This window comes from Cyprinus carpio, chromosome B5 (assembly GCF_018340385.1).
Source record: "Cyprinus carpio isolate SPL01 chromosome B5, ASM1834038v1, whole genome shotgun sequence".
Taxonomy (NCBI): Eukaryota; Metazoa; Chordata; class Actinopteri; order Cypriniformes; family Cyprinidae; genus Cyprinus; species Cyprinus carpio.
The window spans coordinates 7,056,937-7,077,384 of record NC_056601.1 but is presented as its reverse complement, the minus strand read 5'-3'; the positions used below and the strand labels follow the sequence as shown (position 1 = coordinate 7,077,384).

At 35.8% G+C, this 20,448-nt stretch overlaps 1 protein-coding gene across 2 annotated transcripts in view; it reads left to right on the top strand.

Annotated features, from left to right (window-relative positions):
- LOC109090578 (serine/threonine-protein phosphatase 2B catalytic subunit alpha isoform-like) overlaps window positions 1-20,448 on the top strand; it is a 36,831-nt gene that overhangs the window by 13,840 nt on the left and 2,543 nt on the right. Inside the window, exons 4-13 of one of the 2 annotated variants that reach the window (XM_042723975.1) lie at window positions 6,785-6,896; window positions 13,601-13,746; window positions 13,859-13,998; window positions 14,341-14,418; window positions 14,695-14,789; window positions 15,263-15,388; window positions 15,782-15,859; window positions 17,304-17,379; window positions 17,830-17,936; window positions 19,778-19,804. In XM_042723975.1, coding sequence (XP_042579909.1) covers window positions 6,785-6,896; window positions 13,601-13,746; window positions 13,859-13,998; window positions 14,341-14,418; window positions 14,695-14,789; window positions 15,263-15,388; window positions 15,782-15,859; window positions 17,304-17,379; window positions 17,830-17,936; window positions 19,778-19,804 — 985 coding nt within the window. The remainder of the gene's footprint in view (window positions 1-6,784; window positions 6,897-13,600; window positions 13,747-13,858; window positions 13,999-14,340; window positions 14,419-14,694; window positions 14,790-15,262; window positions 15,389-15,781; window positions 15,860-17,303; window positions 17,380-17,829; window positions 17,937-19,777; window positions 19,805-20,448) is intronic. The other variant, XM_042723976.1, reaches the window with a different exon arrangement.

Genomic DNA, 20,448 nt, shown 5'->3' with positions numbered 1-20,448 from the left:
TTTTGGACACACCTCCCCTTTTGGACACTTATTTCCCCATTTTTGGTTTTATTTTCTGTTAATGAAAGCCTCTCCAAGGCCTGACGCCACCCCCACTGTGTCTGTCGTTTGCTCCTCCCGCCACAAAAAAAAAAAAAAAAAAAAAAAAAAAATATATATATATATATATATATATATATATATATATATATATGTGTGTGTGTGTGTGTGTGTGTGTGTGTGTGTGTGTGTGTGTAAAAATTAATAAAAAATTATAAAAAAATATAAAAACAATCACTAACATAATAGTTAGCAGAATGAAAAAAATTATGTATATACCATTTCATAATGAATTATTAAATCATCAATTAACAAGTCAAAGTCTGCTAGTCACATTCAATGTTAATATGCTTCCCAAATCTGACACACCATAAAATAACTCAACACACAGCAGCTGGTTATTGCTGACTTTAGTAAATAATAAAACATAAAAACATGGCATTGTGTGTGAGTTCTTCACAATTGCTGTTGTTGAAATATTTTAATACATACATACAATAAATGAAATATTACTGACTATACTATTATTACTATTAAAATATAAAATCATTACATAAAACAAAATAATAGACCACTATGTTTTTCAATTTTGTGTTCGACAAACAATTTGCAGATGCATAAATAAAAATATAAATATAAAAATATAATATAAAAATATGCTGAACAATAATGGCTGCAACCCCTCTAACAATACCTACCTTTGTGGAGATTGAACCTCCTGCTGCTTCGGTGCAAACTCAAGGGTGAAAAGATTGGTTTCATCTACCTAAAAAACAAATATAAATTATGCATTTGAGTCGTTACCTTTAGTACTACCTTTTTAAGGGACCTGGCACTTTTCCTGAGCTGCTACAAAGTAACATATACATTTATAATATACTTTTCATTTTGTTAATTCCTCCGAGTCGTATTCCATGTATCTCTGTATATTCAAAACAACAATCTCAACATGAATTCATAAGTTTAATTGCTCATTAAATGACTGAAAATACACCTACATGTTACTTTGGTGTTCTTCTGTTCCACCTCTGTACAAATTTTGTCAATACTGTTTTCATTTGATTGGTAACTTATTATTCTTATTCTACTTGTTCTTATTCTATTGTTTTAATTAGAAATTTAAAATATATAGCTTATAAATATATATTTTTCAAATTTGACAAAAGATGACATACTTTTAATAAAGTAAAAAAAAAATGGCATTACAAAAGGTAAAAATAAAATCTCCCTGTAAACCACTTTAATGAGTCAAATATCGCTTGTAAAGGGAAGGCTAATTTTTGATCAGATTTTTTGTTTAAACATTAGAAAAAAATTATTAAGCTGTATCTTAGAAAGCGGAGACATTCCTTCTTCATTCAGAAGGCATAAAAATGAAAGCAGCTCAAAATAATAAAAAACATTGTTACATTAGTTTAAACAGTTCTTAATGTCAGATTGAAGTAGATCATAGTGTATTTTGTATAAAATAATAAAAAAACTAAAAGAAATTAAACACAAACACTAATAACTCCTCCGAACTGATTCTGAAAGGCATTCATAAATAATTTTAATACGTCACAGTTCTTAATGTCAGTTTGGAGGAGAGCATGACAAATTTTGTAAAGCTGTTTTGAAAACCACCATATTAAAATCTGTAGACATTAATAAATGAAGATGATTAATTTAACTTCGATTTGTCAAAATATGCTTACAATAATTCCTAAGCTATTCCTAAATCGTTAAATCCTCTAAGGTTACGTTACTCCATTTTAAAACACGTGCATAACGTCGAAAGGCGTGTGCGTGCAGGATACATCAGATAAATTTTCATATAGTTTTCAAAAACATTTACATAAAACAACACTTTTACTTTAACTTAATCTTGAACGAATGAAATAAATATACTTACAATAATTTCTGTGTGACCGTTTAATCCTGTGTATCAAGTTGATTGGCCTGTGTGTGCACTTAAAACAGTGTGCATGCATGTCTGAGAGTGCATGTATCCAATTGCGCATGTCTGCAGCCAGACCCTTCTCAGAATGGCTGCCCAAGCCGTGTAATGGGAGGCGAGAGGTTTTATTTTCTCGAACGAGAGCTCACCTTGAGAAAGCGGGGAGTCTACGTTCGTATTTGTGATTGAGAGAGGATGAGGAATTTTGCTCTTTAAAGCATGTGGGTCCGCTATCACAGCGGTAAAATATTCGGGCATGCGCTGCACCTGCAGGACGTGACCCGCTGAAAATGAAACTCCAATTACTTAAGAACTGATGTCTATGGAAACGGCAATAATGATCCTTACAAATATAATCTGACTACATGTTTTTATTGATATCATATACAGATTGTGTAGGTAACTATAAAGTTTACTCTGCTCTTCTCCAAGTTTACCGGAGACCTACTTTAACGTGTTTCGGGAAGAGAGGATGAATTTGCATGTTGTAAATCCCACAGCTCGGATTCAGCGCAAACTAACATTGTGGCGCCCATCACCCGGTATAGATCAACTAACACGGTAGATATAAAAGTGTTTAAACTACCAAATATATTTACTATATTTTGAGTAAAACAGGAAAAACTAAATAAAAGTGATCCATGTGTCGTACAGATCTGGTGTGGCTGCAATGTGTCACATGACAAGCATGATGCATCGCCATGGAAACAATAAGGCGGTACATTCTAAAATGACGGTCACCCAAAAAAAACTCACGCCGGGGGCTCAGCAAGAATATTTTAAACTCATGTGCGAAAGGGTTAAATGAGACAGCATTAAAGTGCAGGATCTGTGGATGCGTTATAATGAAGAACAGAAGTATCAGAGACCTTGTTAAGCTGTACGGTTAAATGACCTCACTTTCTCAGTCTGGAGGAGTGTCTGAGTGGAGCTATTTGATAACCTGTCAGACATGAGTCATAGAGCATTAAAGCATGGACCGCTCTGCTTGTCGCGGGTCTCCGCTGAATGACTGATGTCACTGACCACTCACACTTTAATCCTGTCAGGAGTTCATTAGTTGGACATTCTTGAAGGTCTTTCACACAGTGACTTGCATACAGTTGTTCTTTTTCAGTGAGAGTTGGTAATTTCCAGTGACATGAACAGAGCTGAACTTTATTCAGATGAGTCAGTATAGAATAAATTAATATAACATTTCTTATTTATGTATTAGGGCTGAATGATATGACCTAGAATCAAAATCTAAGGAGAAGGTCAGGGTTGCCAGTTCAGCCTGCTGCTGCGTGTTGTTTTTTAGTAAAATTTTTTTAAATAAAGCGATCGCCCTTAATGCAGTTTTGATGGATACTTGACGGCGGGGAAAACTCCAGGAAAAAAAAACGTGATTGGGCTAGTTTTGATCTAGTTTTGAATAGCAGTCATGCTTGATTTTGTTTCGCTGACCTGGAAACCCTGGGGAAAGTATTAACCAGATTAAAACACCAAAATAACCGATATGGGAAAATTATTTCAGTTAGAGATTCTGTATTTCGGATTTTATTATTTTTCAATTAATCGTCCAGTCTTATTATGTATGTATGTGTATTTACACTACTGTTCAAAATGTGGGGTCTGTAATTTTTTTTTAATGTTTTTGAAAGTAGTCTCTTATGCTCATTGAGGCTGAATTTATTAGATAAAAATACACCAGAAATATTGCCATTTTAAAATATATTAAAACTGCAGTCTGTAACTTTTTGTGTGTGTGTGTGTTCAAAATTACAAAATTAATATAATAAGCAAGTACATCATGAATCCACTTTCCAAACCGTGTTTTTGGCTTGTCCTGAGTCACTATGGTACACCTATAACAAGTTTTAATATTCAGACTATTTCAGACTGGTGCCGGTGGAACCGCTGCAGAGTAGTCCAGTACCTGCATAATTCGTCATAGACATAAACAGAAAGAAGTAGCTCCAGCTACAGTGTTCTTCTGCAAGACACACACAGTTCTGTTTATCAACCACTAGAGTGCCAAAAGTTATGGACTGCAGGTTTAAAATAGAAAAACATTTCTATTCAGGCAGTCTGAAATCTGAAAAAATGTTTTAGTTCACTTCACTCAACCAAATATTTCTTAAATAGTGTGTTGGTTGTAACAGTTTCTCATATGTATTTTACTGTGCTGAAAGTCTAGCAGCACTGTCGAGATGCAAGAATGAATTCCTCCCCTTTAAAACACCATGGCACAAAACAAAGCTAAAACAAAAGATAATATTAATGATAAACCTCACTGACTGGTTAATGGATGACTAGTTGTTATGTTATTAAAACCAGGCGGTAACCTGAAGCGCCATGTAAACTTTAAGAAAAAAAAACAGGTTCCTCTCTGTGTCTTTCTTTGTGTCATCTGCCTTTCAGCAGTAACAGCCTACATTCAGGTCCTCTTCTCATTGCCACTATTACCTGCAATTTTCAGCTTATTATTCCTCTTGCGTAGGCTCCGGTCACAGCTCTCGCTGCTGCTGCATCCCACCCCCCGCTAGCACCCTCCTCCGTGTCTATTATTTCACATGTCATTTAAATGCACACCTGTTGTCCTTGGTTACCTTGGTGTCCTGTTCTCCCCACATTGAGTGGTGTCTGGGATTTTGCATGCAAATTAGATGGGGGGGGGTTAAGATAAATGGCTTTTAATGAGACTGAAAAGAGTGTGCATGTACTTTGTACTGTACAGAAGATCAGGCATCTTACGCAAACGATCAGTGTGAGTGAGATGCCTTTTGTTGTTTGATGCCAAACATGCTCTGTACTTCAGTGTGAAATTTAGATGTGTAAATGAACCAAACAAACCTGTTGTTTAGAATAATGTCATTGGAAATAATTACCATGTGACCACTCACTCCCACTTTTGCAGTCCCTCATGCACCCAGTTAGCCACTTGTTGAGCACCAAACAGTGAAAGGACACTGATTGTGCCGTAATCTTGCCATTGGGCATTGAAAACCTAGTCAAATTGCATTAAAATGCATTAGAACAATTAAATCTTCCCTTACTGTAAAATGTTTAATTTGAGTGTCCTGCTTTAAATGATACTAGAAATATTTTTCTTTATTTCAGAAATTACACGTTTTATTTTTTATTTTTTTTTATACACATTTAAAATGGTTTATCTTGGGGAAATTATTGGATTTTTTTTTTATCAAATATGAAATTGGAAGACTGTATATAATTCATGTTTTTTATTTATTCATCTATTTTATTTTGTTTTCTTTGTAAAGTTAATATTGTGAAATTATTGTTTACAGTTAATTGGATTATAATTGTTATTAAGACTATTTTAAAGGATTAGTTCACCCAAAAATGGAAAATTTGGTGACTATTTACTCACCCTCCGGCCATCCAAGATGTAGATGAGTTTTTCATCATACTACCAGATTTGGAGAAATTTAGCATTACATCACCAATGGATCCTCTACAATGAATGGTAGGGATGTAACGATTCACTCAACTTACGATTCGATTCACAATTTTTTTATTTAACAAAATGAGATTTAAGATGAATTATAAATTAAATGTGTCCTTTTATTATTGCTTGGACAAAATGCTGAACGTTTCTGTGTGAAATTGAAATATAACACTATAATAATATACTAATATAGCGCTTGCATATTATTGCTCTTTTGTTGGTTTTGATTTGCTTCTATTGTACTCATTTGTAAGTCGATTTGGATAAGTGTCTGCAAAATATAATGTAAATGTAAATAACAAAACTAAACTGAACATTTAAAACAAGCTCCAAATCATATAAATAACACAAATAAAAGAAATATCTTCATATAAACAAAATGAGGCTTTGTCTGAGCACTTTCCATTTAAACGAGCCAACCACTTCATTTTAATAATGATCCAAACAAAGATGCTCAACACATGCAACATGAGCATAATTTTGAAATTTGAAGCAAAAACAGAATGATTTGTCTTCAGTTTTGTGAAACTATACATAAAAAATATCTGCATGAAACCGAAACGGCAGACGAGCTGGATGAGATGTAGATTCACTCTCTGGCAGCAGGTGGCGCTTAAAGCATTTCCTTGGTTTCAGCTGTATACAGAGTAGCGCTGCACTTATGAACTTTAATATGCAATGTACAGAGGCAAGATGAAAAGAAAAAATACCATCTAAACTTTTCTAAAGACAGTAAGTTCCCCTCAGACATGCATTCATAAAAACTCCTACCCCTAATTGAATCATGATTTGTTTAGCATCTCAACCGATTTGAATCGTCATATATTTTAATCGATTTTCAACCTGCTCGCAGTTAATCATTACATCCCTAGTGAATGGGTGCCGTCAGAGTTCAAACAGCTGATAAACACATCACAATAATCCACATGCGTAGAGTCCACCAGTTAACATTTTGTGAAGTGAAAAGCTACATATTTGTAAGAAACAGCTCCATCAAATCTTTCCAAATCTGTTTCGATGAAGAAACAAACGCATCTATCTTGGATGGCCTGAGAGTAGGTACATTTTAATTTTTGGGTGAACCATTCCTTTAAATCTTGTTACTTTTAAGCTTTCCATGTAGCCTTTGAAACTAAGAAGGTCTAAATTATTAAAAAAAAATTCCTTTGCACAGTTATTTGAATAAAGAGACCTCACTTTTTATTCAAGACATCAATTAAAAGATTAAAATGGGATGTTTTCCCTTTTATTTATGTAAAAGCCTGAGACAGGTCTTCTTTTTCCTCTCATTGCTGTGCCCCCTGATATTAAGTCAACTATCTTCAGGATTGTAAGTCTCTTTCTCTCTCTCTTTTTAGTGTGTGCTGTTCCTGTGGACATTGAAGATCAACCACCCCAACACCCTCTTCCTCCTCAGAGGCAACCATGAGTGTCGGCACCTCACAGAATACTTCACCTTCAAACAGGAATGTGAGTGCTGTGGGAATGAAGCATCTAGGAGTGCTGAGAGCTAAGTGATGTGTTGGCTCAAACCGTCCGCCAGCCTTTTCCTCAGCTTTCACTGATGTTCTCTCTTTGATGTCTAAAAAGCTGCGTTTTCAGCCAGCTGTCACCAGCTAGCACTTTCATTTTCTGTGCAAACAGTATAACATTTCTCCTGCAGTTAAGGGTTCAAAATTGATATGCCTTATTAGAGCGGACTCTATTTTGTAGTGTTTCTTAAAGTGTATTTACTTGATATAACTATTTTTACTTCTGACTATAACTTTCTTTTACTGCTTTGCTTTTGGCTAATGTCACATCATTGCAGTTTTGCTGGATTTGGAGGGTCTGTGTGGTCTCACTTGCCTGAAAGAACCACTTTGGTGAAATAGTAATACTTGTTTAAATGAATGGAATAACTTGTTTTTCTTATTGTGGGTTAAAACTACATAAGGCAGCTGCTCACGCTGTGAAATATATTATTACATCAAGTTTGGCTGGAACATATTTACTGTTTCAATCTCCCAGCATGCCAGAATCACACATTATGGTCATTGCCTGTTGGTGCCATTGCTGACAGTTTTGGATCAAATTTAGCAATCTTCCCTGTAAGTATTAGAGTTGTAAGGATACACATATTCCTATTGAACTGTTTGGTACCAGGCTTTCGGTTCGGTACACATTACAAACCGAAAGATTCATTGGACTAATCCTGTTACATTTGGAAAATAAAACCTCTAAAGTGTGTGAAATATTATGTTCTCAGTGCCACTGTGCTCAACAAGGCAGCCCAAGTGACGAAACAGACAATGTGATGTCTGCCCAATGGCATAGCAGACGGGCACGCATTGCGAAAGGCCCCGCAATAACCTCCCCTTGATCTTGTATCAATGATAGCCAGAGATATTGTCAAAAACCATCAATTATTGGCAATATTAAAGGGTTAGTTCCCCCAAAAAATTATCCTGTGTTTTACTTACCCTCAAGCCATCCTAGGTGCGTATGACTTTCTTCTTTCAGACAAATCCAATCAGCTTTATATTAAAAATTGTCCTGGCACTTCTAAGCGCTATCATTGCAGTGGGCGGATGTTTCTCTTCAACAGTCCAAAACACATTAAATGAAGAGCGTGCATCCGTAATAAAACTTGCCTCACACGGCTCCGGGGGGTAAATGAAGGCCTCCTGTAGTGAATCCATGCATTTTTGTCAGAAAAATATAATTTTTTTTTAAACATTATAAACACTTTTCTATCACTTCTACTATCTGTCATACGCGGAAGCCTTTCCGGCGGATGCATAGGACATCAGCATTGCATGATTAGCGATGAACGCAGAGAGAGAACAAAACAAAATGCCGGTCATGAATTAGAAGCACAAAACCAGGATTTGTAAAGAAACAACATGTTGGAGGATTTCGATATAAGCCAAGACGAGACTTTGCTTCCTTAAACTCTAGACTAGCATATCTCTGAGGCACACATACATCTGCCGGAACGCTTCCGCATACGACCGTCAGCAGAAGTGAGAGAAAAGTGTTTATTACGTTTGAAATATGGATATTTTTCATTTAAAACGCATGGATTTGCTACAGGAGGCCTTTATTCATGCTTTATTTAACGTGTTTTGGACTGTTGAACAGAAACACCCATCCACTGCAATGATAGAGCTTAGAAGTGCCAGGACAATTTTTAATATAACTCTGATTGGATTTGTTTGAAAGGAGAAAGTCATATACACTAAGCATGCTTCGAGGGTGAGTAAAACAAAATCTTAAACTTTTTTAAAGGCACAATATGTAAGATATTTTTTTTTTATAAAAATATCCCAAAGCCACTAGAACAGTGTTATATATTTTGCTGACTTGTGTATTCACATTATCCCAAATGTTTTGAAGAATGTTTAAATCCAGAGAAATAAGCAATTTAAACTAGTGTAATGGACTGTGTCCATAGTGTCATTGCGTTGCCTGCCAGTGATGTCATAACCCCTCGATTTTTCCGGTTTTATTTTGTTAAAAACATGGAAACCCCAAAGACACTTTAATATGTCATGAATTTTATTAGACAAGTGACAAATGCACAGAGTAGCATTATAACAGAACTTTCAATACCCTCAAATGTATAAAACAGCAGTGTTTTACCTCACATATGCATGACTGGAAGAAACAGAAGCGGTCGACTGTGGCATAATAAAAGCTCTGCTGCTATCAAGCCGTGTATCATGCTTATCCTTTATTAGCAATCACTCCAGCAGCCTCGTTTCGCTTCCACGACTTCTAGCCCCACCCTGCTTCATACTACAGTGACCTTAATAGGTCTTTAATACATTAGCTCATCAATGAACATGATTTCTGCCCGAGTCCCGTCGGATTGCATCGGCTGTGGAGTTGAAGATGACAACTCCCATGATTTTACACTCAATCACAACATCATCAAACTATGCCTTGGTTTATTATTTGTTTTGAATATGCGCCCTCTAGTGACTAAAACTTACATATTGTGCCTTCAGGAGGATTTTGCATTTCCAATTCCAATTAACACAAAATATGTTTCTTCACTCTTTTTTCGTTATGTACGGGCCACAAGAGAAATATTAAGGGAATAAATTAAAACAGTTATTAAAACAGCTATATACCATTATCTGCATATGTTGAAGTAAATTCATCTCTCGTCATCTCTGAGAGAATATGCGGCTTCAGATGCCGAAAGCTCCATTGTTACTCTGTCATTCCGTTTTTACTTTCACTCTCTGCATAGTGAGTTGACTGAGATTAAGACGTTCACCGGTATAACTTTTGTGCAAAGTTTGCACGTTTCTTGTGTAATATCCATTGGCTCACCTTTATGGTTTAAAACAGAAATATCTCCAACATTGTGTATCGAAAACCATGGATTTTATGAACGATACACCCCTAGTAAGTATGTAACTGTGAAATTTCACTACTAATATTTATGGCTTAATTTCTTTATTTTCAAACGTTAAACCATCAATCTGTTTTGCAAAAAACTGCAGGGAGCCTTGAAACTTCTTTTTTTGTTTATAAGCACTTCTCAGTTTTGGAAGATGTTATAATCAACCCAAACTCAGAATACATTCAGAGATGGAGATGGAGACTGTATTAATTGTGAAATTAGTTGTTCTAAGACACCAAAAAAAAAAAAAAAAAAAAAAGATCATTACATGCTCACGTGTAAAATAACACAGTGCCGCACTTCACTTCATATTTATTTTACTAAACCACAGGTTTTCATTTTTAGTTTTAGTAATACTTTCATATTTTTTGTGCATGTCACATGTCATTTGTAACATCTGTAGAGCTTAATAGAGCTTAGTAGATGTCATATTTAATTTGTTGCCAATTAGGCTGTGGGGGCAGAAGTGCAGTCTATTCATTTTGGTGAACTTCTGTGTTCAGCCAACCGTATTTTTGTTCCATCCACTTATTTCCAGTGGACGTCAATGGGTTGTGAAAATTAGTCACTTTTAGGACCTTGAAGGCAAAGTTCACCCAAAAATTTAAATTTACATGATTTACTCGCTCTCAAGCCATCCTAGGTGTATGTGACTTTCTTCTTTCAGACGAATACAGTTAGAGTCATATTAAAAAATGTCCTGGCTCTTCCAAGCTTTATAATGGCAGTAAATGGGTGTTGAGTTTTTAAAACCCAATAAAGTGCATCCATCCATCCATCCATCATAAAATTACTCCGCACTGCTCCGGGAGGTGAATAAAGGCCTTATGAAGCAAAGTGATGCATTTGTGTAAGAAAAATATCCATCCATTCACCTAGTATGGCTTGAGCGTGAGTAAATCATGGGGTAATTTTCATTTTTGGGTGAACTATCCCTTTAAGACTTGTCCCTCACTGTCTACAAAGGGTCTCTACTCTCCCTAAGATCTATAGCAACCTTTTCAAGACTCAAAGAATATTCCCACTGCTGTGAGAGAGAGTTCATAAACAGGTTCTGTCTTTGTTTTACAGGCTTTACGTGCTCTGTTTTCTGCAAACAGCACTTTGTCCCTCTGAGAAAACAGGCTAACAGACAGCTCTATTAGAGTAAGGTTTGTAGAACTGCCAGAAAGTGTCCAGGTGTGAGTTATTAGTATGCTGCATACTGAAGTGGATGGGGCTCATCTGGCTCACAAAGAGACAAACCCGATGAGCCGTTGTACACTATACGCAGCACTACCTCTCCTGATTTATGAGAGAGTAATGTCTTTTCATTGTGAAGCCTCTAATTAGCATTCTTTTACAATAATTTATTTAAAACCTTAATTCAGTGCAGCATGACCAGCCAGGATAGAGTCGCAAGAAGCTGTTTAGCTTCTTTTCTGACTTGGGTTTATTCATCCTCCTGTTGCTTACAAATACAGAGGCATATTTGTTATCCCAAAGAATATTTCTACACAGGGATTTATTCTCTCTCATCTGATGTGGTTGGATCGGGTTTGCATCTACTGAGCTCGGAACCCATCTGCCAGGAGTTTATTACAGGATTTCTAAAGCCACAGCTAGGAGATCACATGACCAACCTGGACAACCTAAGTTCATATTACTATGTAATTCAATAATTACTTGTGTTGCTTTTTTTTACTGTGCTGAGTGTACTGAGAACATTTGTGGTAAACTAAAATATATGTTAATGCAAGTTTGAAACTTGTGTGCCATATTTAGGTACATTTTAAAATAGGTTAACTTTTCATTTTTACATTTTAAATGTGGTATTGAATGGCACACTGTAGTTATAAGATGAAATAAGATTAAAACGGTATATTTTATTGTTAAAACATTTTATTTAATAAATATTGTTATCTGCAAGTACAATTTTTAAATGTACTTTTAAAATTTATCTTTAAAAGTACACTACTAGAAGCACGTTCAATACTTTTTTCATAAGGTTATCCCGGCCATGTGTATCATCTTTGCTAATGTAATAGCACTGTATACTATAGCATATTACATTTAAGATAAAGTATATTATGCTTTTGCTTCTTGGTAAAATCCAAATTACATTTAAATGAAGGTTCTTTTGGAGGTCTGATTAAATCCCTGATTTTGGTTTTGGATGGGTCATTGGTACTAGTCCATTGTGCTTGAAATGAGCACTGTTTGCTATTAAGCTCATACAATAGCATAGCTATTGTGCTCTGCATAACAAAGATGGAGGTGGTTTCATGGCTGAATGTTCAGTGGAAGCCCAAGTGCTCTCCATGAGACCTCGCTCGAGGAGTGAATGTGTGATATGGTTTGGTGAATAACCCAGCTGTATTTAGTGGAAACCAGAAGACAAGACTAATTAGACTACTTCAGTCCAGATACTAAAGTATTTATAAGCTTAATCAGCAGCTGAATTAAGGGTTCGCATTGCACTAATTAGACTCATTTGAATTTAATTGAATAGTCCCTGCTGCTTTTGTGTCTGCTTGGTGGCAGGTTTTGTCACTTTAGGTATAGTTATTGCTGTCTGCCGGCATACAGACATGCTGGTTGTGACATCTTGGAATATTATTATGTACAAATAATTTAGCATGGTTTTGATTGACTTTTACTGCTTTACTAAATAAATAGTGTACTGATTTGAAGAACAGGTTTATTTCAGCAGCACATGGAGTTGCTTGTTTGTAAATTAATTAATAATATACATGTTTAGCAAGCAATGTACTGGAATATTTTTTAAAGTACCGCTGCAGACTCTTTGTTGTGGGGGGCAGTACAATTTTTTTTTTTTTTAAGAAATAAATTTATATCAAGCAAGAATTAAATAAATCAAAAAAAAAAAAAATGATGTTACAAAACATGACTATTTCAAATAAATACTGTTCTTTTGAACTTTATAATGATCATACAGTTCTAGGAAAAAATTAATAGATTCCACAAAAACTACTAAGCAGCACAGCTGTTTACAAAATTGATAAAATAAAAAATAAGATATGTTTATTGAGCCACCACAGGAATAAATTACATTTAAAGTAAATATCAATTAATAAATTGTAAATATTTTAATATTATAATAATAATAATAATATATAAAAAATATTTAATAATAAATATTTAATGTTTTACTGTATTTTTATTATATTTTTAAATAACCTTTGTTTGCATAATATACTTTTTTAATACATTTGTTTAAATTGAATTGCATATGGAAATCAAATTAAATCGTTGTGCTTTTGAACTGAATCAAAAACCAGAGAACTGAACATTCAATTCAAATATTTACACTTTTAATAAGTTGTATTTAGACACATCCTTATCGTTACCGTAAGTTATTTCATAAAGTGGTTGGGACGAAAGCGACTATGGCAATAAATGGTGGAGATATGTAATGTCCCACCTATCATAAATAGCCTATGATCCCTACCTGTATTTCTTTAATCAATTATTTGTTTAAATGTCAAGGGTCAACCTTTGATAAAAATGTTACTGAATGAGTGATATACTGCCATGTCAATGACTTTGTAACTTGTTGTTGAAAGGTTAGAGTTCTTTATTGCTTCGAGTTCAAGCTGTGTATCATTATTACTATTTATTTCATGAAATAAATGCAACCGTGCAGCTCAATGAATCATATCTGATCTTCAGTGATAGGCTGAGGGAAGGAGAAATTAGTCTGTCTGGGGGGGTTTTCTTGACTTCAGTGCTCTGGGCTCTAATATAGTCATGCTTGTCTGTCTTTGTTTCTTCACAGGTAAAATAAAGTATTCAGAGAGGGTTTATGATGCATGTATGGAGGCCTTCGACTGCTTGCCTCTTGCAGCTCTTCTAAACCAGCAGTTCCTCTGCGTACACGGTGGCCTCTCACCAGAAATCAACTGCTTAGATGACATTAGGAAAGTAAGCATTTGTTTATGTCCTGTCCTTTCAGTTTTTTGTTTTTGTTTTTTTAATATAAAACAAGATGTGTTCATGCCTCTTTCTTTCTTTGTCTGTATGCTGTATTTTGCAGTTAGACAGGTTTAAGGAGCCCCCAGCATTCGGGCCTATGTGTGATTTGATCTGGGCCGACCCGGGAGAGGACTACGGCAGTGAGAAGACGGCAGAACACTTTAACCACAACTCAGTCAGAGGCTGCTCCTATTTCTTCAGGTACTGAAGCAAAGCTGTATTCACTGGATAGATCTCCCAGATTTTTTTGAGAAAAGGAGATTTATTCAACATTATAATAATATTATGAAATATTATATTTAAAGTACATTTACCTTCATTTTCCTTTTTATTCACACATAACAAATCAGTGTAGTATTTTAAGTTATTATTATCCAAATTATATTTATAATTCTATTATAATTATACTAGTAGTAATAACTGTTTTATGCATCATTTTGTGTATTCTGTTCTTGTTTATGTCTATACATAAGATTATTGAAAAGTAGCCAAAAAAAAAAAAAGTTTAGCCTCTCAGAAGTTTGTTTTTCTCTTGTTTGACAGTTATGCAGCAGTTTGTGACTTTCTGACAAACAACAACCTGTTGTCAGTAATCAGAGCACATGAAGCACAAGACGCAGGGTAAGTATCAGTTATGATGTTTCATGATAGTGAGATTGAAAAAGCAAAGTTGTGCTTTTGCTAGATTAATCTTGTGATGTCAGTGTAGTCCTTCTGTGTCTGCCAGTTAAAAAAATACATACCATCTGCAACTGTGGATCATTGGATCATTGCTCACTGAATTTGACAAGAGTACATTATCTAACAATGACAGAGAGTGCTTTGTTTATTGATCTGTGCCAGATGCCTTCTTGGCACGCTGAGCTAATCTACAGATTTTGTGTGTTTGTGTTTCAGGTACAGGATGTACAGAAAAAGTCAGACAACAGGCTTCCCTTCATTAATTACCATTTTCTCAGCACCAAATTACCTAGATGTCTATAACAACAAAGGTATGCTGGTCTCACATTTCGTGCTTTTCATAACCTCAAACTGTTCTCAGACCCTGAAACAAAACCTAACATAATTACTTTAGAAACTTAGCTTGCAGCCCCTTTGATAAAGCATTACGAGTGACGTAACTGAATTCAGTTAATCAACTTAGGCAGTCCCACATTCTCAGCTAATAAGAATTAGTTTTTCTTTACTTATTTAAATAATTTACAATAAACTTCTGATTTAATATATTTATTGTCGGAGCCTCTAATTTGGACTGCTGAGTCCAAAGGTGTGCAAAGAAAAAAAATACCCTTCAAATCTGCTGTAATTATTGCCATATACTGACTCTAAAGCGTCTAGAAATCTAGAATGGCAAAGTATTGGATGACTGTTTGTGAACCTGTGTGGCAGCCTATCAGGTTGCTTTTCTTTTTTTTGCTGGTTTTCATGAATGTGCGTGACATCTCCCCTTGTTTTTCCTCCTCAGCGGCTGTATTGAAATATGAAAACAATGTCATGAACATTAGACAGTTCAACTGCTCTCCTCACCCGTACTGGTTACCCAACTTCATGGATGTGTTTACGTGGTCGCTGCCCTTTGTGGGCGAGAAAGGTAAGTGTCCACATGTGAGGGTTGTGATTTGTAGGGACTGTGAGACTGAGATGGTTGGTAGTTTTTGACAGGAGGTAAGGGAAGAATGACCTTGCTTATGACGTGTCTTTGGTGGCTGACTGTGTCCTCTCAGTGGGAAGAATACAGAAAAACTCAAACCTGAAACATCATATTAACGTCATTCTATTTGTGCCAATGTATTCAAGGGCACCTTTTACGAAATCATCTGAGACTTGCTGAGTCTTTCAATCTTATCATGGCTGTAAGCCATATATATTTTGATTTAAACTAGGAATTCTGGGAATATTGTACCACAGAATAAAGAACTACATAGATTTCATGTAAAATAGCAGCTTATAGTGCAGCTCTAACATGGATGTTCACTTTTTACAGTGACTGAGATGTTGGTGAATGTCCTAAACATCTGCTCTGATGATGAACTCATGTCAGAGGGGGACGACTTGTGTGAAGGTAAGGGTGTTCTTGTACGCTCATGTATTATTGAGATTAATTAAAGTTTGGTAAGGTGACAATTGGCTTATGTACTGATTTCCTCTTGCTTCATGTTCAGTGACATAATTTAATGCAGAACAGATTGAATGTTCTTGCTGTGTGTGTGTGTGTGAGCGAATGTCTGTCCTGTCATCATCAGCATAGACAACAGGTCCTCAGAAGTGTCCAACTATCATTCTAGCGGTCTAATATGCTTTCCCTGGAGGTCTGATGTCTGCTTATGTCGTCCTGTGATACTTCCTGCTTACACAGTCTGTTGTGGAGAGTAGAATTCACATGGTGGTGCACTCATATAAAAACAGTAGTATTGTGAAATATTATTGCAATTTAAACTAACTGTTTTCTATTTAAATATATGTTTAAATGCAATATATAGACTATGTAGGATTGTGGATTCGCCTTGTGTAATTATTGAACAGGAAACAGATCTGCTTAAATAATTAGAGCAAAGGCATGACACTCTTCTGCAAATACTCTTAAGCCCACGCAAGGCTTACAAAATGCTCTCTGAAGCTCTTCAGGCGCACCTTATTGTCTCATTTGAGTAATTCCAAACAGTTTAGACCAATGCAAGTTATTATACAAATCTAATAATGCAACTTTTGGGTTTTAAAAACAGTGGAGATGACAGCATCTCTCCTATATTTAGAATGAGAGATATATTAAATTGTGAACTACACAGTGAAGCACTGATGTTTTCATTGTTTTCTGATGATTAAAAGCTAAAATAATAAATATTAAGCAATTTTATAATAATGGTAAAGTTTTTTATTATATTAAAAATTATAGAATTGCTTAATAAATATTAAGCAATTTAAAATGTAATAAAAATTGTGATATTGTATAATTATTATTATTATTATTATTGTTATTATTATTATTATTGTTGTTGTTAAATGTATGCATTTAGCAGATACTTTAATCCAAATCAGTTTACTTATTATTATTGTCCTTATTATTAGTTGTAGTAATATGTCTGTCGCAAAGTCTTTTTTTTACATAGCATTTTCCAGCGTTCTGATTAAAACCAAGCAATTTTGACAAAACGGGAGACATTGCGACAGAAATATATTACTTGTATCGTAAAATTCTAATAATAATAATAATAATAATAATAATAATAATAAATGTTATTTTTATTATTTATTTATATTATTATTATTATTATTATTATTATTATTATTATTATTATTATTATTATTATTATTATTATAGCTTTATTAAACTGATAAAGAGTAACTGTTTCAAATGCAGTTAAAAATTCAGTTGTCATAATTTTCGAAATATAACCGATTCTCAGCATCTCCACATTTTTGGTTCCCCCTCCTTAGCTGGTTTGGGGGTCAGAGGTCCTATGGGGTGACAGTGTTTGATGCTGATTTTTTTTTGTGGTTTGGAGCAGGTGGAGCTGCAGCTGTCCGTAAGGAGGTGATCAGAAATAAGATCCGTAAAATTGCCAAAATCTCCACAGTCCTCACTTCAGTCAGCACACACTCAATGCAGTTATATATATGTGTGTGTATATATTCACTGTGCTGCTTGGGAGATAATTACAGTTATCTAAAAGACAAAAGTGTTTGTATAAAGAGCAGGAAAAATTTCCTTGTGCAGTGTAGTTTTGTTTTAATGCCACACGCACACTTTTCCTCCATTAGGATTAATGAGCTGGCGTCAATGAGTCATCATGCAGAATAGCGGTCTAATTATATTAGACATTATTCCAGATGAACAATGCCATAGATAATGGAGGAACAGAGGACATCTTGAAGTCTTTTGTCTTTGGTTTTCTGAGCAATATTCAGATTAGGCAGGCGCTGCAGCAAAGTTTCAAATTACCATATGTTTCCTCTTTTTCCCCCAACCCCACCCTAATTGATTATGTGCCGTTTAGTTCTTTGAATGCAACCCTAATACTGTATGTGTGTGTTATGCCTCAGGGAAGAGAGCGAGAGTGTACTGACCCTCAAAGGGCTCACCCCAACCGGAACGCTACCTCTAGGAGTGTTGTCTGGAGGCAAGCAAACCTTACAGAATGGTAAGTGAGCATGTTTGTGGTTTTGTAATGGTAGGTTAGTAAAGTGGGTTTGCAGGCCTCTTGCATCCAACCTGGAAGTCGTAGTGGATCATCATCGCCACATGTGACCCAGCACTGCATCACCCTCTTACAAAAGCAGAAAGTACCAGCATGCAGCAGCTAGAATGAGCCCTGGCATGCGAGACACTAATGATGATGATGTGTCTCTACTCCTCATGCTGAACTGCATCAGAGCTCATAGCGGCAGATACTGATAAAGGCTGTGCTCTCCATCTCCATTGCGTGAGCTTTTCTGGGCGATGTCCGACTGCTTAATTCACTTCTTAGCAACTTTCCAGTGCTAGCTACAAAATTACTGCCCTCACCCCCACCGCTCAGATCCTTATTGCTGGTCTTTTAATTGGGTAAATCTCATGAAACCGTCAGCGTCAAAAATCATCCAAAAATCAGTGCATTATATAATGAAAAAGAAATTATTTTTAGGGCCATTAGACACAATTCACAATAATACAAACAACACAGTCAAGCTTTTTTTCTGCACTATGAACACCTGTTACATACTCTTGTCCACCTATGAACTACTGCAGTGTTTACACTGATTATTTGTCTATGTGCTGTGTAAAGCCCTTCCCTGTAGGCTCACATTAAGCCATGTGATTTAGCCACCTGCACTACAGAGACTCAATCAGAGAACCAATCAGAGGCTGATTGTCATGAGAGCTACATCATGACTCTCTGGATTGACCTGTCTGCTCTGAGTAGACAAGTCTGTTGGTGAGGTGTCCAGGACTAAAGGTCATTAAAGGCCAGTAGCGTAGGGAACTTTGTGCAAGTGAGTAGTGATGGAGTGAGAGAGGGAAATAAGAGGGAGACAGTGGGTGGATGTCACTGTTTGAAGTACATATAGAAAATTCAGTGACCTTTAAGAGGCTGGCTTCATTGTCTGTGTGGGTCGGACATCAAGCCAGCCAGACCTGCAGAACAGAGAGGAATATTAAAGAAACTAAGAAGCTGTTGGCCTCATCTTACAGGATGAACTTAGGACAATAAGACATTTTCAGCTATAACCATGTAGTCTGAAAACTATATTATTTTAGGAGATGGCTTGGTTTACTGACTACCATCCTCTCACATCAGCCGATATAGCATACTGTAGATTAGTTGTGTCTGGCTAAATTTCTTGCCTGTAGAAATCTCCAAATCAGAGATCAATTTAAAAAAAATAATAATAATAAATTACATATAAATAAATATATATATATTGTGTGTGTGTAAATATATAAAACACATGACTATCTTTAAATATTTCACATTGAAAGAGTTGTTTTAGTACTGTAATTTTATAATAATTACTGTTTTCGTAGTTTAAAATATATGTACAAATATAGTTAATATATAATAATTATATAAATTATTTACTCGTATGTGTCAGTGTTATTTATTAATATTTGACACATTTTGTATCTGGTAGTGTTGACCAATATTGATTGATAGGCAAGCCAGAGATTACAGAGATTACAACTAAATGTATGTAGATACATCTAAAAAGTGTATTTCAGTGAATCCCCCCCCCCCCCCCCCCCCCCCCCCCGTACTGAATAATCTTTTTTTTTTTCTCTTAAATGGCCAAACAGTCACTCTGGTTTTAAAGAATGAATTGCTTTTTTCCTTACTAACTAATCTGTGCACTGTTTATATTCCTGTTTGATTCTTTAACTACTAATATGACTGCATTGCTGTGGTGTGTGGGGTTAATATGCTTGGGATGCAATATAATCACACTGATATAACCTCTCTCTCCATTCATTTTGGGCTACTTCCTGCTGCGCTTGCTAATACAGCCGCCATAGAAGCAAAGGAGGGTCAAGGTACGCTAGCAGTACTGTGTCATCTCCTGCCCCTATATGCTGTGCTTTCTTCCCCTTTGTGTCTTTTCGTGCCTTGCCGTTCACCTCAGCGTCTGTGTGTGTGTGTGCACGTCTCAAACGAATCATGGAAAATCTGTATCCTTGCACCAACTAATTGAATTGAACACAGCGGTTCACATTTCATAAAGGCATTTCTTTCCGTTATTAGATTCAGATTTTGCAAAAGAACCTGAAATGACTCCGGGGCCTGGGCCAGTATTTTTTTTATGACAAATGATGAATGCGGACACTTGAAAGCATCCACACAGTGAGGGAATGAGGCTCTGCTTCACCTCATTAATTAGCTGTTGACCGTTAGTCCCGGGCCCTGGCTAGAGTGTGCTAATTCACATCCTGCCATGTGATTGGTGGAGAGGCCAAGACCTTCCTCCACCAAGCATTTTCAGATTCTAATCTTGTTACGACTATAGACTGTCTGTTCCCGTTCACGCATAACACTCTTTCCCGAGGCCTCTCACCCGCTGCGGTAATGTACGGAGGCTCTAAGCTGTTGTGCAGACAAACACAAACAAACACTCTGGCGTGAAATGTTAAGTGTGCCAGAGCAAGACACTCGAGTTGCTGACCTGATTTCTAAGTTCAAC